The sequence below is a fragment of the Mobula birostris genome, chromosome 5 (genome assembly GCF_030028105.1).
Source record: "Mobula birostris isolate sMobBir1 chromosome 5, sMobBir1.hap1, whole genome shotgun sequence".
Taxonomy (NCBI): domain Eukaryota; kingdom Metazoa; phylum Chordata; class Chondrichthyes; order Myliobatiformes; family Myliobatidae; genus Mobula; species Mobula birostris.
This window is the reverse complement of record NC_092374.1, coordinates 185,840,991-185,863,544: the sequence shown is the minus strand read 5'-3', so window position 1 is coordinate 185,863,544 and position 22,554 is coordinate 185,840,991. Positions and strand designations below refer to the sequence as shown.

The 22,554-nt window shown below is 44.8% G+C and overlaps 1 protein-coding gene across 2 annotated transcripts in view; it reads right to left on the bottom strand.

The window, feature by feature from the left end:
* Positions 1 to 8,613: 8,613 nt before the first annotated feature.
* The window catches only part of LOC140198127 (uncharacterized), a 34,359-nt gene continuing 20,418 nt past the window's right edge, over positions 8,614 to 22,554 (bottom strand). Inside the window, exons 4-9 of one of the 2 annotated variants that reach the window (XM_072259072.1) lie at positions 16,395 to 16,496; positions 14,846 to 14,959; positions 12,451 to 12,558; positions 12,161 to 12,247; positions 11,323 to 11,421; positions 8,614 to 9,930 (exon numbers count right to left, since the gene is read on the bottom strand). In XM_072259072.1, the coding sequence (XP_072115173.1) occupies positions 9,800 to 9,930; positions 11,323 to 11,421; positions 12,161 to 12,247; positions 12,451 to 12,558; positions 14,846 to 14,959; positions 16,395 to 16,496 (641 nt within the window). In that variant the 3' untranslated portion in view covers positions 8,614 to 9,799. The remainder of the gene's footprint in view (positions 9,931 to 11,322; positions 11,422 to 12,160; positions 12,248 to 12,450; positions 12,559 to 14,845; positions 14,960 to 16,394; positions 16,497 to 22,554) is intronic. The other variant, XM_072259073.1, reaches the window with a different exon arrangement.

The window sequence follows — 22,554 nt, the reverse complement described above, 5'->3', positions numbered from 1 at the left end:
ATGCTGACTGTCTCTCAGTGCATGAATAGACACATCCATAAGCAAATGACGCAATGGCTTCTCACTGTCTGCCTGGGATGGGGAACCTAACATTCCTTAGTGTTTGCATATCTCTGTACAATATTTCTCCTTAATTCCCCGTTTTCAGTTGCATCAGAATGGAGTTTCACTTGGGCTTCTGAGCATTAAAGGCCCATCACGCAAGTGCTACCATGTGTATTTTAATTTCTATCGGTTTCTATGGAAACAATACACCTTGCGGTGTCTGGGAAAACCCCCAGCACAAGTCTGAAAAATCCAAGGTTGATGGACAAGTTGGTAATTGATTCAATTTTATGGAATACCCACAAAACCACTAATCGCCTTCCAAAGATCTTCAATTTGGATCACTCCCGTTGAGCCCTACGGAACTGCAGTACCTCTTTGCCCAGGTCAGAGCCTATTGGGACAGTGTATCGAGTTTCAGTTGAAGGCTGGAATACCTGTCGGTGTAAATGGAATAAGGCAGATGGGTGCAATGGGGTGGGCGAAGCGGCCCGTTTCTGTGCTGTGCAGCTCTCACTCTGTTGACAACATGGTGTTGTTTTTACACGTACAGAAGGGAAACAATTAGAACAGATTGTTCCAAGATCAACAATTAACTTATCTCAAACTTAAGAGGCTCTGCAGTTGCTGGAAATAAACTGGTGACATTTCTCCTGTTTATTCCCCCATAGATGCTGCCTGATCTGCCAAGTTCCTCCAGCAGTTTGTGTGTGTAACTTATCCCAAGCTCCTATACTTCCATGAACAGGTCTGAGAATTTGTTTTAACCTTCAGTCCCAGTGAGCTGAACACTGGGCAGTTAATCCTGTACCAAGTGCTTTACATTACCCATAAGTGGAGTAATATGCAAACACGAGGAAATCTGCAGATGCTGGAATTTCAAGCAACACACACAAAATGCTACTGAACGCAGCAGGCCAGGCAGCATCTATACGAAGAGGTACAGTCGACGTTACGGGCCGAGACCCTTCATCAGGACTAACTGAAAGAAGAGCTTGTAAGAGATTTGAAAGTGGGAGGGGAAGAGGGAGATCCGAAATAATAGAAGACAGGAGGGGGAGGGATGGAGCCAAGAGCTGGAAAGTTGATTGGCAAAAGGGGTACAAGGCTGGAGAAGGGAGAGGATCATGGGATGGAAGGCCTAGGGAGAAAGAAAGGGGGAGGCGGGGTAGCCGAGAAGATGGGCAAGGGGTATAGTGAGAGGGACAGAAGGAGAAAAAGAACAGAGAGGAAAAAAAAAAAATAAATAACGGATGGGGTAAGATGGGGAGGTGGGGCAATAATGGAAGTTAGAGAAGTCAAGGGCATGTGTAGCACTTGTTCCGCGTACAAGGATAAGTGCTGGGAGAGAGATCAGTGGGGAGGGATGGGGGGACGAACGGACAAGGGAGTCATGTAGGGAGCGATCTCTGTGGAAAGCAGAGAGGGGGGGAGGGAAAGATGTGCTTAGTGGTAGGATCCCATTGGAGATAACACAAGTTATGGAGAATTGCGGAGAACAAAGGAGATGTCCTCCTTTTTTTAAAGAAAGGGGCTTCCCTTCCTCCATCATCAACTCTGCTCTCCAATGCATCTCTCCCATTTCACGCACATCTGCTCAGCTACCACCCCACCAGCCTCCGGGTCCAACATATAATTCTCTGTAACATCCGCCAACTCCAACAGGATCCCACCACTAAGCACATCTTTCCCTCCCTCCACCCCACTTTCCGCAGGGATCGCTCCCTACGCAACTCCCTTGTCCATTCGTCCCCCCCCCATCCTTTCCCACTGATCTCCCTCCTGGCACTTATTCCTCGAAGCGGAACAAGTGCTACACATGCCCTTACACTTCCTCCCTTACCACCATTCAGGGCCCCAGACAGTCCTTCCAGGTGAGACGACAATTCACCTGTGAGTTGGCCGGGGTGATATACTGCATCCGGTGCTCCTGATGCGGCCTTCTATATATTGGTGAGACCCGACGCAGACTGGGAGACTATTTCGCTGAACACCTACGCTCTGTCCGCCAGAGAAAGCAGGATCTCCCAGTGGCCACACATTTTAATTCCACATCCCATTCCCATTCTGACATGTCTATCCACGGCCTTCTCTGCTGTCAAGATGAAGCCACACTCAGGTTGGAGGAACAACACCTTGTATTCGGTCTGGGTAGCCTCCAACCTGATGGCATGAACATTGACTTCTCTAACTTCTGCTAATGCCCCCCCCCCCAATCGGCTATTTATTTATTTATTTATTATTATTCATTTTTTTTCTGTCTCCTTTCTCTCCCTCTGTCCCACTCACTATACCCCTTGCCCATCCTCTGGGCTTCCCCCCTCCCCCCTTTCTTTCTCCCTAGACCTCCTGTCCCATGATCCTCTCATATCCCTTTTGCCAATCAACTGCCCAGTTCTTGGCTCCATCCCTCCCCCTCCTGTTTTCTCCCATCATTTTGGATCTCCCCCTCCCCCTCTCAAATCTCTTACTCCCTCTTCCTTCAGTTAGTCCTGACGAAGGGTCCTGGCCCAAAACGTCGACTGTACTTCTTCCTGGAGATGCTGCCTGGCCTGCTGTGTTCCACCAACATTTTGTGTTTGTTGAGTGGAGTTATATGTTTCATTCTAGTTCAATTTCATCACACTGATTCTAGATCAGCAATAGACTTAGAAACATAGAAAATAGGTGCAGGAGTAGGCCATTCGGCCCTTCGAGCCTGCATCGCCATTTATTATGATCATGGCTGGTCATCCAACTCAGAACCCTGCCCCAGCCTTCTCTCCATACCCCCTGATCCCCATAGCCACAAGGGCCATATCTAACTCCCTCTTAAATATAGCCAATGAACTGGCCTCAACTGTTTCCTGTGGCAGGGAATTCCACAGATTCACCACTCTCTGCGTGAAGAAGTTTTTCCTAATCTCGGTCCTAAAAGGCTTCCCCTTTATCCTTAAACTGTGACCCCTTGTTCTGGACTTGCCCAACATCGGGAACAATCTCCCTGCATCTAGCCTGTCCAATCCCTTTAGGATTTTATACGTTTCAATCAGATCCCCCCTCAATCTTCTAAATTCCAGCGAGTATAAGCCTAGTCGATCCAGTCTTTCATCATATGAAAGTCCTGCCATCCCAGGAATCAATCTGCTGAACCTTCTTTGTACTCTCTCTATGGCAAGGATGTCTTTCCTCAGATTAGGGGACAAGAACTGCACACAATACTTCAGGTGTGGTCTCACCAAGGCCTTGTACAACTGCAGTAGTACCTCCCTGCTCCTGTACTCGAATCCTCTCGCTATAAATGCCAGCATACCATTTGCCTTTTTCACTGCCTGCTGTACCTGCATGCCCACTTTCAATGACTGGTGTACAATGACACCCAGGTCTCATTGCACCTCCCCTTTTCCTAATCGGCCACCATTCAAATAAGAATCTGTTTTCCTGTTCTTGCCACCAAGGTGGATAACCTCACATTTATCCACATTAAATTGCATCTGCCATATACTTGCCCACTCACCCAACCTGTCCAAGTCACTCTGCATCCTCTTAGCATCCTCTTCACAGCTAACACTGCCACCCAGTTTCGTGTCATCCGCAAACTTGGAGATGCTGTATTTAATTCCCTCATCTAAGTCATTAATATATATTGTAAACAACTGGGGTCCCAGCACTGAGCCTTGCGGTACCCCAATAGTCACTGCCTGCCATTCTGAAAAGGTCCCGTTTATTCCCACTCTTTGCTTCCTGTCTGCCAACCAATTCTCTATCCACATCAATACCATACCCCCGATACCGTGTGCTTTAAGTTTGCACACTAATCTCCTGTGTGGGACTTTGTCAAAAGCCTTTTGAAAATCCAAATATACAACATCCACTGGTTCTCCCCTATCCACTCTACTAGTTACATCCTCAAAAAATTCTATGAGATTCGTCAGACATGATTTTCCTTTCAAAAATCCATGCTGACTTTGTCTGATGATTTCACCGCTTTCCAAATATGCTGTTATCACATCTTTGATAACTGACTCTAGCATTTTCCCCACCACTGATGTCAGGCTTACCGGTCTATAATTCCCCGGTTTCTCTCTCCCTCCTTTTTTAAAAAGCGGGTTACATTAGCCACCCACCAATCCTCAGGAACTAATCCAGAATCTAAAGAGTTTTGAAAAATTATCACTAATGCATACACTATTTCTTGAGCTACTTCCTTAAGCACTCTGGGATGCAGACCATCTGGCCCTGGGGATTTATCTGCCTTCAATCCCTTCAATTTACCTAACACCACTTCCTTACTAACATGTATTTCCCTCAGTTCCTCCATCTCACTAGACCCTTGGTCTCCTACTATTTCCGGAAGATTATTTATGTCCTCCTTAGTGAAGACAGAACCAAAGTAGTTTTTCAATTGGCCTGCCATGTCCTTGTTCCCCATGATCAATTCACCTGTTTCTGACTGTAAGGGACCTACATTTGTCTTAACCAATCCTTTTCTTTTCACGTCTATAAAAGCTTTTACAGTCAGTTTTTATGTTCCCTGCCAGATTTCTCTCATAATCTTTTTTTCCTTTCCTAATTAAGCCCTTTGTCCTAGTCTGCTGGACTCTGAATTTCTCCCAGTCCCCAGGTGTGCCGCTTTTTCTGGCTAATTTGTAGGTTTCTTCTTTGGAATTGATACTATCCCTAATTTCTCTTGTCAGCCACGGGTGCACTACCTTCCCTGGTTTATTCTTTTACCAAACTGGGATGAACAATTGTTGTAGTTCATCCATGCGATCTTTAAATGCTTGCCATTGCATATCCACCGTCAACCCTTTAAGTATCATTTGCCAGTCTATCTTAGGAATTCCTGTCTCATACCTTCAAAGTTACCCTTTTTTGTTCAGAACCTTTGTTTCTGAATTAACTATGTCACTCTCCATCTTAATGAAGTATTCCACCATATTATGGTCACTCTTACTCAAGGGGCCTAACTAACCTTTCCTCATTGCTCAATACCCAGTTTAGAATGGCCTGCTCTCTGGTTGGTTCCTCGACATGTTAGTTCAAAAAACCATCCCGCATACATTCCAAGAAATCCTCTTCCTCAGCACCCTTACCAATTTGGTTCACCCAATCTATATGTAGATTGAAGTCTCCCATTATAACTGCTGTTCCTTTATTGCACACATTTCTAATTTCCAGTTTAATGCCATCCCCAACCTCACTACTACTGTTAAGTGGCCTGTACACAACTCCGACCAGCGTTTTCTGCCCCTTAGTGTTATGCAGCTCTACCCATATCGATTCCACATCCTCCCAGCTAGTGTCCTTCCTGTCTATTGCGTTAATCTCCTCTCTAACCAGCAATGCTACCCCACCTCCTTTTCTTTCATGTCTATCCCTCCTGAATATTGAATATCCCTGAATGTTGAGCTCCCATCCCTGGTCACCCTGGAGCCATGTCTCTGTGATCCCAACTGTATCATATTCATTACTAACTATCTGCATATTCAATTCATCCACCTTGTTACGAATGCTCCTTGCATTGACACTCAAAGCCTTCAGGCTTGCTTTTACAACACTCTTAGCCCTTATACAATTATGTTGAAAAGTGGCCCTTTTAGATTTTTGCCCTGGATTTGCCTGCCTGCCACTTTTACTTTTCACCTTACTACTTGGATGAAAAAAAAATTATTATATCTACAGCTCAGTGTGATCAGTAAGTTGTAGATATAATACGAGGGGTGATTGATAAGTTTGTGGCCGAGGCCTAAGGTAGAGGGAGTCAATTTTAGAAAACCTAGCACATTTATTTTTCAAATGCAAAAACGAGGAAATCTGCAGATGCTGGAATTTCAAGCAACACACATAAAAGTTGCTGGTGAACGCAGCAGGCCAGGCAGCATCTCTAGGAAGAGGTGCAGTCCACGTTTCAGGCCAAGACCCTTTGTCAGGACTAACTGAAAGAAGAGCTAGTAAGAGATTTGAAAGTGGGAGCGGGAGGGGGAGATCCAAAAGGATAGGAGAAGACAGGAGGGGGAGGGATGGAGCCAAGAGCTGGACAGTTGATTAGCAAAAGAGATATGAGAGGATCATGGGACAGGAGGCCTAGGGAGAAAGAAAAGGGGGAGGGGGGAAGCCTAGAGGATGGGCAAGGGGTATAGTGAGAGAGACAGAGGGACGGATGGGGTACGAGGGGGAGGTGGGGCATTAGCGGAAGTTTGAGAAGTCAATGTTCATGCCATCAGGTTGGAGGCTACCCAGACGGAATATAAGGTGTTGTTCCATCAACCTGAGTGTGGCTTCATCTTGACAGTAGAGGAGGCCGTGAATAGACATATCAGAATGGGAATCCCACCACTAAGCACATCTTTCCCTCCCCCCCCCCCGCTTTCCGCAGGGATCGCTCCCTATGCAACTCCCTTGTCCATTCGTCCCCCCCATCCCTCCCCACCGATCTCCCTCCTGTCACTTATCCTTGTAAGTGGAACAAGTGCTACACGAACTGAACTGAACTGAAATTTACTCATCATCGTAAGACTGTATCTTTTTACCCCAAGACTTAAAGAAGCTTGGTTTATCATACATGTATTTCCACATTTACTGACCTACTTACTTATATATATATATAATGTTATGTAACAGACAACAATGAATATCAACCGAGACAGGTTATAGAAAAACAACCAAACATTTATTAAACACGGATAAACGAGAAGGAAAAAAAACAACTGTCATGGGTGACAACCTCATCCTTTAATCAGTCTTTTTAGCCATAGCTCTTGTTACAACACAGGAAGAACCTGTGTTAGAATCCCTCTGTGGTTCCTCAGAATTTGAATTTATTGTCAAATGCACTTCAGGAAAAACTTGTCCACCTGCTAAATCATTCCCTAACAAAAGAGAAACATCATTCACAGGTAAACGGGATTGTAGTCCTACTTTAACAACCCCTGTAACTAATTCTGACCTTAAATTTACTCTACGTAAATGTACTAGCATAAGCGCACTCCCTACTCCTCTTATATAATTTACCTCAGCAATGTCACACTCATCACTAAACCTTAACACACTATCTAATATTAGTGATTGCGAAGCTCCAGTATCTCTAAGTATCCTTATTGGTATTGAATTGGATCCTTCTTTCAAGGATACAAATCCTTTGTTATAAAAGCTTCATATCCCTTCTTAACTTGGTCAGACTCTGACAACATCTTCATTAATATTTTCTAAACCCTGTGGTTTTACAGGTTTTTTCAATATGCTGCACACAAGCATCTGGGGCCACTTCTTTCTCTTTCCTTTTTAATCGGAAGCAATTAGCTACTACATGTCCAGGTTTCTTACAATAATTACAAATAATACCAAAATGTCTTTCCTTCACATGTCTCCCTTCATCCTTACTTTTCTCACTAACTTAAGATTTAATTTCTGATTCACCTTGACTCTCTGTGCTGTTTTTCCTTTTAAAAATTTTACCTGGAGAAAATTTATTCTTGTGAATTAAAACATACTCATCAGCCAATTTAGCAATCTCCTGCAATGTTGCAGTGTCCCGTTCATTTAAGTATGTTCTCCCTTCAAAAGGAATGCTTCTTTTGAATTCCTCCTGCAAAATCAGCTCTTTTAATTTATTATACTCCCCATTCACATCTTTAGAGGAAACCCATCTCTCAAAACACACAGATTTCTCATAGGCAAATTCCACATAAGTTTTTTCCACCGATTTCTTCAAACCTCTAAATCTTTCTCTATACGCTTCTGGAACCATCTCATATGCCTGCTTATGTGCTGCTTAACAATATCATAATCCAGTGCTTGTTCAGCATTTAAAGCTGTATAAACTTGTTGTGCCTTGCCTTTAATTACACTTTGTAACATCACTGGCCATTGCTCTTTCAGCCACTTTAAACTCAGAGCAACTGTTTCGAAATGTTGGAAATATGTGTCCACATCACCTTCACTAAATGGAAGAGCTAAAATAACCTCACGACTAGCAATAAACTGTTTTGTAGAACCAGAAGAATGACTCCCAGACTTTAATTTCTGCATCTCTAGCTCGAATTTCCTCTGGTTATCAGCTTCTCTTTCTTTAAATTCCCTTAACTTAATAACCTCCATAGCCTCGAATTCTTTCTGTTTATTTACAGCTTCTAACCGACTCTTTTCCAAATCAGCTTCTAATTGCTTTAACTTTATTTGTTCAAGATGTAACTGCATTTCCAGATTACTCACTGGAAACTTATCTAATACCTCCTCATCAAACAATTCCAAATTAATATAATGTTCAGCAGTTTTTCTTTGTGTGAAAGCCTTGGTGGAATTCCTGGTAATTCCTTTAATATCCAACTTCCTAGCAATCTCCAATACCTCAGGTTTTCTTGCATTCTCTAAAGATCCCGAGTCAGGCGTCTTCAAAAACCCGTCAATATCCATTGATGCCGAATACAACACACACACCAATCAAACCAAAAACAAAAAATTGGGTATTTCCCTTATCCAAACCAAAATGGCAATTACCAGCACTTAAACTCAAAATCAGAACATTTCCCACGAGCCCCCACAGTTTATGTTACGTAACTGGCAACAATGAATATCAACCGAGACAGGTTATATAAAAACAACCAAGCATTTATTAAACACGGATAAACGATAAGGAAAAAAACAAACGAAAACTTTAACTGGAAGTTAACAGGTACGCAGCCGTTCAGCAACCCATCACTCAGCTCTGGTTCTTAAAAGCGTTAAATGCGAAAACAGTTCTTAAAGCGATAACTTCGAAAGTCCAACACATTTACACGTTCAATTGGGAGAGACTTCTCTGGAGAAGGGTTTCTTCACAGATGAAACTTTCCTGCTGGTTCTGTCCACAGGATTCACGATGCCGAAAATAAACAGTTTAAATCGACTGACCTTAAATTCCTTTAGAGAGAGAGAGCACCTTTTTGCATGAACTCCTTGCTCTGTTTGGCAAGAGTTATCCTCGATGCAGGTCGTACTCCTCTAACGAAGACTCAATAAGTTCGATCCTTTATTAAACTGCCAAAAGATGCCGACTCCTCTCGATCCTGTACTTCGATAAATTCTTCACTCTCCCTTCTACTGTTGGAATTGAGTAAATCGACACATCCAGCAAAAATTTCCAGTCCAATAATATGGTATCTTGCAACCGAACGCAACACTCCGTTTTAAAAATGAAACTGCGTCACAAAAACAAACACGCAACAGAAACGGAGATACAGCACGTTCTACCTGGAAATCTACAAACTAAAAACCAACTGCGTCACCTGGGTCGACCCTTATATACTCATGGTGCACGTGTCATCACGTGACCTCACATCGGCGGGAAAATCACATCAGGTGACCTCCAAAAGACCATTACATCATTCTCACAAAAAAAAACAGATCTTCTTGCGCATGTAACAATAATCGTTGCTAACCGGTTTGATTCATCTACATTTATCTTACTGTATTGCATAGTTAGGAATAAATATTATTAGTTTATAGCAATACTAGACTCCAAAGTGTTTTCCATCTCTGCTGGTTCTTCATTCCAGTCACGGGGTTCGTGACACTATGAACCTCTGGATGTTTGGGGTGCAGGTCGATGGACTAGGCAATTGAAATGGTTCAGCACGGACGAGATGTGTTGTAGTTTTCTATGACTCCAAGTTGTTCGTATCCAGGCTTTCGTTTTCAACTGCACAGCTCTTCTCTTCGTTCTCCAGTACACAAGATCCTGTGACTCAGCATTTGGCTGGGAAACCAAGGTGTCATCAAGACTGAGTTCAGACTGTTAAGGCTTCGAACTGGGAATGTCGTCTGAAAATGAAGACTGATGTACGCTTTTTAAATCAGACATCAGAAGTTCATCAGAAGCTGTGGGATCTGGTGGGTCCATTTCAGAATTTTCCTTTCTGCAGGATACTAAAATGACAAAAGTGCATTTGTTACAGGAAGTAGGTGAATCTCAGTCAATCAACAGAAGCATCACACCAAGGGGAAGGGTGACAGGCAGAGAAGGACATGCCTACAGAGACTGCGGCAGACTGAGGAATCCAGGTACCAACTCACAGAGAATATTTCAATAACAGGCAATCTCTACAAGTTAACTGGGGAATGTGAATAGACAAAGTAGTTCTATAACTTCAAGAGTAACTGTATACAGATAGACCCGGTGTTACACAAGACTTCAGTTCCCAAGAGCTGTTTGTAAACTAATCTTTATGTAAAGCAGGAACATCTCTTTCCTGTAGCTACCCACATCACATCGCCCTGCCTACACATCCTCTAAAACAATAAGACATAGGGGCAGAACTAGACCATTTGGCCCATCGAGTCTGCTCCACTATTCCATCATGGCTGACTTATTTTCCCTCTCAAAACCATTCTCCTGAATTCTCAACATAAACCTTAACACCTTGTCCTTTCATTTTAATGATAATTTCCAACATTTACTCTAACACAACCATAATTAACTCAGAACACACACTGTATCTTGTACTATTGTAAACATTTCATTATTGCAAACCTGAAAAAAATTCTTTCTTAAGTTATGGGGCAATTTCTGTAAGACATGGGTTCTGGATCCGGTGAGCCCCCCTGTGCTACAGTGAGGTCACAGTATGTACCCCAGATTCTCTGGGCTGGGTGAATCAGTGTCCAAGAGAGAGCAGCATTATGAACACACAATGTATTAATTTTTAGGTGTAAATTAGTCAATTTCTAAACACATAAAATGAAATTTTGACAAACAGTAGGAATCTATTTTAACAAAATATCTGGTGCTGTTTCTTCAGTGTTGATGCCTTCATTTGCATCTTTGATTCCATCTAAGAAATCGATCCTTTACAGATTTCGCAGTAATGTAGTGGTCAGTACAATGCTTCACTGTACCAGCAACCTGGGTCCAATTCCCGCCACTGCCTGTAAGGAGTTTGTACGCTCTCGCCATGGCCGTGTGGGTTTCCTCCCACAGTCCAGAGACGTACCACTGCAAACTGTCCTGTGATTAAGTTCGGATTAAATTGAGGTTTGCTGGACGGCACGGCTCGAGGGGCCTATTCTGTGCTCTGTCAGACCTCTCCATCAGTCTCCAAGGAGCCCAGTGGGGTATCACTGGAGTTCAGCTGGGAGGTTGTTCACTTCTACATCCCAGCAGGAGTCCAAAACCCCACATGCACGGCCAGCAGCTCCGTGAGGGAACTCAAGCAGAGCCCGGGAAACCCTCGTAGGAGCTGAAGTGGCTGCGAGATCGGGGGAAGGTCTTTACTCTGGGAAGCGATACAGCAGCTGCTAAATGGTTTGGTATTTACTTACGGTGTTCGACCATGAAGTTGAAGAGAAAGACCACAGCACCCACGATCACTGCTCCAAAGAATACCATCCAGACAATAAAGCTGCTTTCACAGCCTTGATCTGAAAATGTGCAACATGATGACACTGAGTAAACTGACACCAAGTGCCCACATCCACAGTACAGTAAACATCCAATGCACCTTCCACAGCAAATTCACAGAGCAATGGCAAAGAGAGGATGGTGCATGGCCCGTCCCTCCATGTACCTGTCCAGGTGTTAAACACTTCCCAGAGCTTCTGGTATTGTACCTGTCTCAACCTGTTCCTCTGTTAAATTGTTCCATACCCTGATCACACTCTGTTTTAAAAGAAACTGTCCTTCAGGTCTGTTTCAGATCTTTCCCCTCTCAACCTAAATCTATGCCCTCGTGTTTTCAACTTCCCGACCCTGGGGAAAAGACTGTCCAGCTCATCTCTGCCTTTCATAATTATTAACTTTTCCAAGTTCATCCCTTCTGTCTCCTAAGTACAGTCTTGCTTGGGTGCCTAACACTTTGAGACAGTACAGTAGTAAGTTTATGTATTGCTGCTGGAAACAAAGTTAAACAGATTTCATGCCATTTGTGAATGATGATAAACCTGAATCTGAAATGGGTCTCTACTGTGGACTGAGAGTGGGAAGGGGTCAGGGAGAGGGGCATCGTGGTTGGGGAAAGGAGAGAGGAGGAAGCAGGAAGCAGCAGAGAACCACTCTGCAGTGATCAATAAACCAACTGTGTGTGTGTGTGTATATAACAAAGAAAATGATCAAAACCATGCATTGCCATAAACAATGATGAAGAGCTCTAGGCAAACTCACAGTCTGGATGACTTAATAATGCTAAAAAAACGACTGAAGTGATGATCACGATGACATGAAGTCCAGCGACGGTCCTTTCCCAAATAGCTGTCAAATACAAAGTGTGACAATTACAGTGCATTAACCATATAACTATATAACAATTGCAGCACGGAAATAGGCCATCCCGGCCCTTCTAGTCTGTGCCGAACTCTTACTCTCATCTAGTCCCACCGACCTGCACTCAGCCCATAACCCTCCATTCCTTTCCTTCACTGAGAGGTTGTACAATGAATGACCCAGTCTCTTACCTGCCCTCTTTCTGAAACAGTCCAGCCTCTGGACAACGAGCAGCAGACCCAAAGTCAGAAGCTGAAGGGACACTGTGCAATAAACCGCTACTACGACAGGGTCCGAACCTGGGGAGCAAAGACCCCACAGCAATGGTCAGCGGTTCACTCAGTAATAAACGGGAAATTAAACAACAAGACGCAGGATTTCCATTCTGTAACTTCCCCAGAACTGTGCTTTATATACTGTTCCTGTAGAGGGGGCAATGCTGGATCTGCTTTTCACCTGCTTCACCTGAGGGTGAAACCTCTTGTTGGAAACCACTTTTTTAAAAATAATACTTTTTATAAAATTTGTACTTTTTAACAAGTATTACCCATGTGATGTAATTGTTTTAATTATGTAGCCTATTGACTAAATTATCACTAAGGAATTTCCTTCATCTTATCTATAGAAGTGATAGATTGTTCAGAAGTGCCATTCTTTCTTTTATTTCTCTTTATTCCTTTTCGTTACACCCCTTAGCATTTGTTCCCCTGAACTGCACTCTCACCAGCTGTGGGTAGACCAGACCAGGGTGAGACACTCGAGAGGCTCTCCTGGTCTCCGCCCCTCCACACAGTTCACTTTCTTCAGCTCAGCCCTTCACCCATCTCTGCAAAAGGAAACACAGATTTCTAACCTCACTCCACCTGACGGTGACAGACCTGAACCACCGGCTCTCCAGACCGACTCAGATGATGGGAGAATCATCACTGGGTTCACCACTGGTGCAAAGAGGTACGTCGTTGCAAACAGTGTGGGGGGGGGGGTAGACAGCATTTCACTGTCCACCTCTCACTACAGAGACGCTGCCTGACCTTGAATGTTGCAAACATGTTTACGTGAACAATTCAAGCAGGTGTGCAGAGGTGTGGGTGGAGAAAAGCCAGGACACTCTGAAGTCCCGGTGGATGAAGTTCAGTGACTAACATCTGGAAGGCATCCTAGAGTTTGGAGCTGCAGTGATGAAAGAGAATGGCCCTGGGACTGCCCAGTGGTGGGAACTCCCAGGACAGCATGGTCCAATTAACTTGCAGTTCCCCTACCGGAAATTGTCATACAGGGAATGACATCACCGGCCAAGCAAAAGTGACTGATGCCCTCGTGCCCCATTGAATTTCCTGACAGAACATTACTTCTTTTCACTCTGGGGAAAAGCGATTCCTAATATTAAAACAAACAGAACAGTACTATGCAATTGACCCTGGCCCCAGGTCTCCTGGTCCCAGATGCCCCAACCAACACACATCAAAGTTGCTGGTAATGCAGCAGGCCAGGCAGCATCTCTAGGAAGAGGTACAGTCGACGCTTCAGGCCGAGTCCCTTGGTCAGGACTAACTGAAGGTAGAGTTAGTAAGAGATTTGAAAGTGGGAGGGGGAGGTGGAGATCCGAAATGATAGGAGAAGACAGGAGGGGGAGGGATGGAGCCAAGAACTGGACAGGTGATAGGCAAAGGGATTATGAGAGGATCATGGGGCAGGAGGCCCGGGGAGAAAGACAAGGCGGGGGGTTAGTTCACAATGTCACCTCTCCGGTCAAACTTGACCAACTTGGTAAAGTCGCATTTCACATCATCAGCCCAGTCAATCCAAGGACCAGTTGCATAGCACTCTACAGAACAGTAGAGCCCTTGTCAGATGGTGTTGTGTCCACCTCTTAACCTAGTCTAAGATCAATCGAACCCATCCCTCCTTCATCACTCTCCATTTTCCTCTCATCCTACATAGCTTTGCATTTTTTCTCTCCTCCAAGTGCCCAAGAGTTTCTCATATGCCCCTAATGTATCTACCTCTTTCACCACCCCTGGCAGGGTATTCCACACACCCACCAATCTCTGTGTATTAAACAAAACTGCCTCTAACATCTCTTCTATACCTATCTTAAAATTGTGCCTCCTTGTTTCAGCCCTGGGGAAGAAGTCTCTGGCTATTTACTCGATCTACGCTTCTTACCTTGTATAATTCTCTCAAGTCACCCCTCATCCCCCTTTCCACTGATGAGAAAGACCTAGCTCGCTCAACCTGTCCTAGGAGACCAGCTCTAGTCCAGGCAGCATCCTGGGAAATCACCTTGCGAAAGATTCCACCTCCTTCCTCCAAAAGGCCCACCACACATTCCTGTACAGCACCATGACCCAAATCCCACCAACTTCAGCCCCTGCAGGTTACCCCTACACACTGGCTCCCCGCACTGAACCAACAACTGTTTTCCAAGCTTTATAATTATGCCTTTAATTTACGAGTTCCTTCACATGCCTTCTGGAGTCCAGATACCCACCCTGCCTGTCCTTGGGTGCTGGATGTGAAGGTGGAGGGGTGTGCTGAATCCCACACTGATCAGAACAATGCACATGCAGAACATCACACACGTACCTTTCGTAGGGATAAGTTTGGTGAGGGTTGCGACACAGGTCATGACGGTCGTGACGTAGGTCATGAAGGTACAGATACCCAGGAACTGCCTCAAGCATTTGACCCGCCTCACAGCTGCAATCAAGAAAAATCCAGAACAGTCCAAATGTGAGACCTACATAAATGGCTGGACACAGGAATCAGAGAGCGAGCTCGCGGTAACGGAGGTGGGACTCGGGATGAGTCAGGCTGCTGGTGGCACTCAACTCAAATACCAGCCCGGGGGTGGAGTAGCCACCAGAGCACTGGAGGAGTCTCAGAGCTGATGGACACTGGCAGCAAAGAGGAGACAGCAGAGAGGAGCAAAAAGCACCAGAAAACAGCTCATCTCGTAGTATGCCATCTGATTATCCATGGGCTGAATACCGAAAAGACAGATAGAATGCAGTCTCCCTGTGTGTGAGCCCAGTGGAGGAGGAAAGGACGCAATGTGAATCATGTGTGCATCATCCCAATGATTATGGGAGCTGGGGTAGCATTAACCTACAGCAGCCCAGAAGTTGCAGTTTCACCCTGAACTCTGCTGCGAGACCGAGGACTGGGTCATCACTGTACCCGGATGCTCTCGGGCACTAGACAGTGTTCTAGTCCAGGGTGGAAACTGTTCCCCAAATGGGGCTGCAGGCCAAAATGCCTGAATGCAGAGACACTAAGCAGTGAACAAGTGGTGTTTGTCCAGGGAGCCCACTGGCAACTGATGAACCAGTTTTGAGGGATCTTCCAGCATGTGGTCCGAGGGACACCTCTCCTTCCCCTGGTGCTTTTAATTCATTGGGGTTTTGCTGGTTGGTCCAGCATCTATCGGGACCCTCCGTTACTCTCCAAGAAGTGCTGCTCAACTGGGATTTGAAGAGCTTATGCGTATCAGAGAGGGAGGGAGGGAGCTGAGTGTGCGAGTGCTGTGCACGAGAGAAGGGCATGCGTGAGAGAGGGGGAGAGAGAGAGAGGCCATGTGTGACCCTTCAAATTCCAGCCCTGAAATTTGAATGCCCCAATACCTCCCTGTGTAAGTCAACAATTGTAATCAATCCCTCCTTGATTTCCTCACTTGCAGATCCCAGTCAGTTCAGATTGGCAACGACATCTCCTCCACAATTACCATCAGCACAGTTTGTGTGCTTAGCCCCCTCACTCACTCGTCTCAACTCTAAACTGATTCCACAACCTACAGACTCACTTTTAAGGACTCTACCACTCATGTTCTCAATATTATTTATTTAAATTATTTGCACAATTTGTTTTCTTTTGCACATTGGCTGTTCGAGAGTCTTTATGTAAAGGTTTTTCATAAATTCGAATGTATTTCTTTACTTTCCTGTAAAGGCCTGCAGGAAAATGAAACTCCACTTAGTATATGGTGAGCTCTACAGTACGTGCAGTGGATTCCAGTTAACTGGGCCATCGGTTAATCAGGGCAGCCACTTATTTGAGACAATTCTTAAAGAACAAAAATTAACTCGAGAAAATAACCAGGATTCCTTTCATTCATTTGGGACACAATGATAAATACCTCTGTCTGTCTTCAGCAGCAAGCACTGCGAGCACTGCAAAATAGAAAGCACCGAAGAGATCACCGACAGAACAATTATTGCAACGTCCTCTTGATGAAAACCTGCAATTAAAAAATAACTTTGAACAATGTTACACAGAGACGACAAAGGGATTTGCTATGAATTGCAACAAGCCTACGGTTCCCTTCATCTCCTGCAGGGATGGGAAAGCGCCAACCTCTGCCCCGTTTCACCAGCCTGTGACTTCACGCCTGTACCAATGTGCTCTACATGCCCTCTCAGGAGCACTTACTAGACAGCAACTTGCTGTTCCAGCCAAGAATGAACAACTCTGAGCAACATTCCAAACTGACAGAAGATGCAAAACTTGGGGCGTGACGGATATTCTTTCCCCAGGCCCAGAAGACACGTTGCTAACCCCGGCTCCTCAGCAAGTCACCTGACCAGGGATTAAGATGCAAGTCGTAGAAGAGCTACGTTACCATGGGACCACACGTAGTGTAGTGGTTAGCACAACGCTTTACAGTACCAGCGTCCCAGGTTCAATTCCCACTGCAGCCAGTAAGGAGTTTGTACATTCTCCCCTTGACTGCAAGGGTTTCGTCCCACAGTCCAAAGGCATACTGGCTGGGAGGTCAACTGATCGTTGCAAATTGTCCCATGATGAGGCGAGAACTAAATCGAGGGATTGCTGGGCGGCACGGCTCGAAGGGCATATTCCACACTGTATCTCACAAATAAACAACAAATTAAAAGGAGCACATATCATGGCTTAGTGTGGTTATTTTTTAGGGAAAAAGGTTACCAACTGTTACCATGCCTACCATCCGCAGAAAGTGGCTGCTCATCAGCAAAATAAAACGGTCGAAGGATTATGGTAGATGACAATACATTATTTCAATTTCTAACCAGTACTCTTAGCTCATTGTCCACTGAATCAGGAGAAAAAAAAACATTTCTTCAGCCTTATGATCGGGGCACAACTGCGCAAGTGCGTGGACGTCAGCCAGTGAAAACACCGAGATGAGTTTAAAAAGATGACATTTATACAGCGGGCGCTGGAGTAGTGGGTGTCAGAGTAGAGGTCGACAGAGTAGGAAGGCTTTGGCTCAACGGGGCTTCGGTGATAATGGGTTGAAGCGAGGTAGATTGTCTGTTTAGAAGTAAGTCAGAAAGTATGTGTGTGAGGCTGGTTTTCTGTGCTCAGTGTCAGATGTGAGAGGTCCTGGAGACTCCCAGCCTCCTGGGCAGCCATATCTGTGCCAAGTGCATCGAGCTACAGCTCCTTTAGGACTGCGTTAGGGAACTGGACATGCAGCTCAATGACCTTCGTCTGGTCAGGGAGAGTGAGGATGTGACAGAGAGGAGATATAAGCAGGTGGTCACACTGGGACCACGGGAGACAGACAAGTGGATAACAGTCAGGAGAGGGAAGTGCAAGAGGCGGATGCTAGAGGGTACCCCAGTGGCTGTCCCCCTTAACAATAAGTACTCCTGTTTGAGTACTGTTGGGGGAGACAGCCTACCTGCAGGAAGCAACAGTGGTCATGCCTCTGGCACAAAGTCTGGCCCTGTGGCTCAGAAGGGTAGGGAAAGGAAGAGGATGGCATTATTGATAGGGGACTCCATAGTTAGGGGGTCAGACAGGCGATTCTGTGGATGCAGGAAAGAAACGCAGAAGGTAATTTGCCTAACAGGTGCCAGGGTAGGGGATGTTCCTGATCGCATCCACGATACCCTGAAGTGGGTAAGAGGAGAGCCAGAGGTCGTAGTACATATCGGTACCAACGACATAGGCAGGAAAAGGAAAGAGGTTCTGAAAACAGACTATAGGGAGTTAGGAAGGAAGTTGAGAAGCAGGACCTCAAAGGTAGTAATCTTGGAATTACTGCCTGTGCCACGTGACAGTGAGTATAGAAATAGAATCAGGTGGAGAATAAGTGTGTGGCTGAGGGATTGGAGAAGGGGGCAGGGATTCAGATTCCTAGATCATTGGGACCTCCTTTTGAGCAGGTGTGACCTGTACAAAAAGGACGGGTTGCACTTGAATCCCAGGGGGACCAATATCCTGGCAGGGAGATTTGTTAAGCCTATTGGGGAGAGTTTGTGAGGAGCAGATATGGAGACAGATTCTGCAAAGGTGTAATAATAACAGGGTTGTTGTGGTGGGAGATATTAATTTTCCAAATATTGATTGGCATCTCCCTAGAGTGAGGGGTTTAGATGGGGTGGAGTTTGTTAGGTGTTTTCAGGAAGGTTTCTTGACACAATACGTAGATAAGCCTACAAAAGGAAAGGCTGTACTTGATCTAGTATTGGGAAATGAACCTGGTCAGGTGTTGGGTCTCTCAGTGGGAGACCATTTTGGAGATAGCAATGACAATTCTATCTCCTTTACCATAGCATTGGAGAGGAATGGGAACAGACAAGCTAGAAAAACGTTTAATTGGAGTAAGGGGAAATATGAGGCTATCAGGCAGGAACTTGGAAGCATAAATTGGCAACAGATGTTCTCAGGGGAACGTATGGAAGAAATGTGGCAAATGTTCAGAGGATATTTGCGTGGGGTTCTGCATAGGTACGTTCCAATGAGACAGGGAAAGGATGGTAGGGTACAGGAACTGTGGTGGGCAAAGACTGTAATAAATCTAGTCAAGGAGAAAAGAAGAGCTTACAAAATGTTCAAAAAACTAGGTAATGATAGAGACCTGGGAAATTATAAGGCTAGCAGGAAGGAGCTTAAGAATAAATTTGGGAGAGCCAGAAGGGGCCATGAGAAGTCCTTGGCGGACAGGATTAAGGAAAACCCCAAGACATTCTACCAGTATGTGATAAGCAAGAGGATAAGACGTGAGAGAATAGGACCAATCAAGTGTGACAGTGGAAAAGTGTGTATGGAACCGGAGGAGAAAGCAGAGGTACTTAATGAATACTTTGCTTCAGCATTCACTACTGAAAAGGAGCTTGGCCATTGTAGGGTTGACTTGCAGTGGACTAAAAATGTAGATATCAAGGAAGAGGATGTGCTGGAGCTTTTGGAAAGCATCAAATTGGATAAGTCACCGGGACCAGATGGAATGTACCCTCGGCTACTGTTGGAAGTGAGGAAGGAGATTGCTGAGCCTCTGGCAATGATCTTTGCATCATCAATGAGGACGGGAGACGTTCCGGAGGATTGGAGGGTTGTGGATGTTGTTCCCTTATTCAAGAAAGGGAGTAGAGATAGCCCAGGAAATTATAGACCAGTGAGTCTTACTTCAGTGGTTGGTAAGTTGATGGACAAAATCCTGAGAGGCAGGATTTATGAACATTTGGAGAGGCATAATATGATTAGGAATAGTCAGCATGACTTTGACAAAGGCAGGTCGTGCCTTACAAGCCTGACTGAAGTTTTTGAGGATGTGACTGAACACATTGATGATGGTAGAGCAGTAGATGTAGTGTATATTTATTACTATTTATTTATGGTGCAACTGTAACAAATACCAATTTCCCCCGGGATCAATAAAGTATGACTATGACTATGGTATATGAATTTCAGCAAGGCATTTGATAAGGTACCCCATGCAAGGCTTATTGAGAAAGTAAGGAAGCATGGGATCCAAGGGGACATTGTTTTGTGGATCCAGAACTGGCTTGCTCACAGAAGGCAAAGAGTGGTTGTTGACGGGTCTTATTCTGCATGGAGGTCGGTGACCAGTGGTGTACCTACTCGTGATTTTTATAAATGACCTAGATGAGGAAGATGAGGGATGGGTTAGTAAATTTGCTGATGACGCAAAGGTTGGTGGTGTTGTGGATATTGTGGAGGGCTGTCAGAGGTGACAGCGGGATATTGATAGGATGCAAAACTGGGCTGAGAAGTGGCAGATGGAGTTCAACCCAGATAAGTGTGAGGTGGTTCATTTTGGAGGTCAAATATGATGGCAGAATATAGTATTAACAGTAAGACTCTTGGCCGTGTGGAGGATCAGAGAGATCTTGGGGTCCGAGTCCATTGGACATTCAAAGCTGGGACACAGGTTGACTCTGTGGTTAAGAAGGCATACACTTCATTGGCCTTTATCAATCGTGGGATTGAGTTCAGGAGCTGAGAGGTAATGTTACAGTTACATAGGGCCCTGGTCAGACCCCACTTGGAGTACTGCGCTCAGTTCTGGTCAGCTGAGTAGAGGAAGGATGTGGAAACCATAAAAAGTGTGCAGAGGAGATTTACAAGGATGTTGCCTGGATTGGGAAGCATGTCTTTTGAGAATAGGTTGAGTGAACTCGGCCTTTTCTCCTTGGAGCGACAGAGGATGAGAGGTGACCTGAGAGAGGTGTATAAGATAATGAGAGGCATTGATTGTGTGGATAGCCATAGGCTTTTTCCCAGGACTGAAATGGATATCACCAGAGGACAGAGTTTTTAAGGTGCTTGGAAGTAGGTACAGAGGAGATGTCAGGGGTAAGGTTTTTACGCAGAGAGTGGTGAGTGCATGGAATGGGCTGCCGGCAGCGGTGGTGGAGGCGGAAACAATAGGGTCTTTTAAGAGTCTCCTGGATAGGTACATGGAGCCTAGAAAAATAGAGGGCTATGGGTAAGCCTAGTTAGTTCTAAGGTAAGGACATTTTCGGGAAAACTTTGTGGGCCGAAGGGGCCTGTATTGTGCTGTAGGTTTTCTATGTTTCTATTACACCCCTTATTCGATGAGAGGTTAAGTGTTTGTCTGTTCAGGAAAAAGTATTATTTGCAGATGAGGGCTGAATAGATGACAAATAATAAATTAGAAAGCAGAAAGTGTGGCTCAGAGTTACAGAGATAAAGACAATACCCCTCCTCAGCCTCATTTCAAGGTTCCTCGATTGACAGCCGTGTGGGCGGACTGAAGGGTGTGAGGGGATCCAGGAGTGCCCCTATTAACTGTTTGAAGAGAGACAGAGAGAGAGTTATTTATCATCGATGGTTTGTTTTAAAGAGAGAGAAAGAGAGGAAGATTGACGGTTGGACTGTCACTTTAAGGCACTGGAAGTAACTTTGTATTTCTACTGAGTTGGGTTTGGAGACAGCACTGACCAGCTCGAAAGTTGCTATGGTGACCGACAGCACATTATTGATGTTACTTTCAAGAACTTGTTGCCTGCTCGCATTCCTTTACAGACAAAGGAAGGAGGGATTCTTTGAATGACAGGTGATGCTCAGCCTGGTGAGATAAATGGGAGGTCAGATGATACAGACCTCAGACACATGATCTGGACACTGAATGAGCATTGTTGTGCCCGCAGAGAAAGTGGGTTTTGGAGGATCGACCAGGCGGATTGATCTAATTGCTCTGCCAGTGAAACCTCAAAGGCAACATCGGTGGGGAGTTGTCCATGTCTCTGACCCAGACCTGGGTAGACAGCTCCACCACACCGAAGTACCGTCCCCTTTGTTGTTGAAGTCACAGTCGGTGACTTGTGAAGGATTTCAAAGGACGATGAGGAAATCGACGACAACAGCTCACCTGAAGACTCAACTCACTCTCCCTCTCTCTCCACCACCATTCAACTACATACCATGAACTGAACTGAATTGAACTTTGCTCAACATCTTAAGACTGTATCTTTTTACCCCTAGACTTAAAGAAGCTTGGATTTTTCATTCATATTTTTCCACACTTATTGATTTACTTACTTATATATATGATTCTTGTTAATCTGTTTGATTTATCTTCACTTAGTTTACTGTATTGTGTAGTTATTCATAAATATTATTAGTTATTAGCAATACTAGACTCCAAAGTGGTTTCTATTTCTGCTGGTTCCTTTATTCCTGTTACGGGGTACGTGACAAGAGACTGAAGCCATTCTCTGCGGAACGGGGAGGAGGTGAGAAGATCTGGTACAGATATTTGAAACCAGAGAGCTTGAGAACTGGAGGATGTAGAAGGACAATGATTAGCAAAAGAATCCAAGCTGGTACGTTGTCAGGGTACGTTGCCAAATTTTGCCTCAAGAATTGTTGTAATCGAGACAGATTTAATTGTGGAGCAGGAAAATGGAGTAGGTGGATTACTCAGAGCTAGTACAGACAAGATGGACCCAATGGCCTCTTAGCCTATTGCAAAATTTCTATGAACTTTAACACTCCCAGTGCCAACAGATTGATTTCCAAAGCTGGCCACTAAACGATGATGT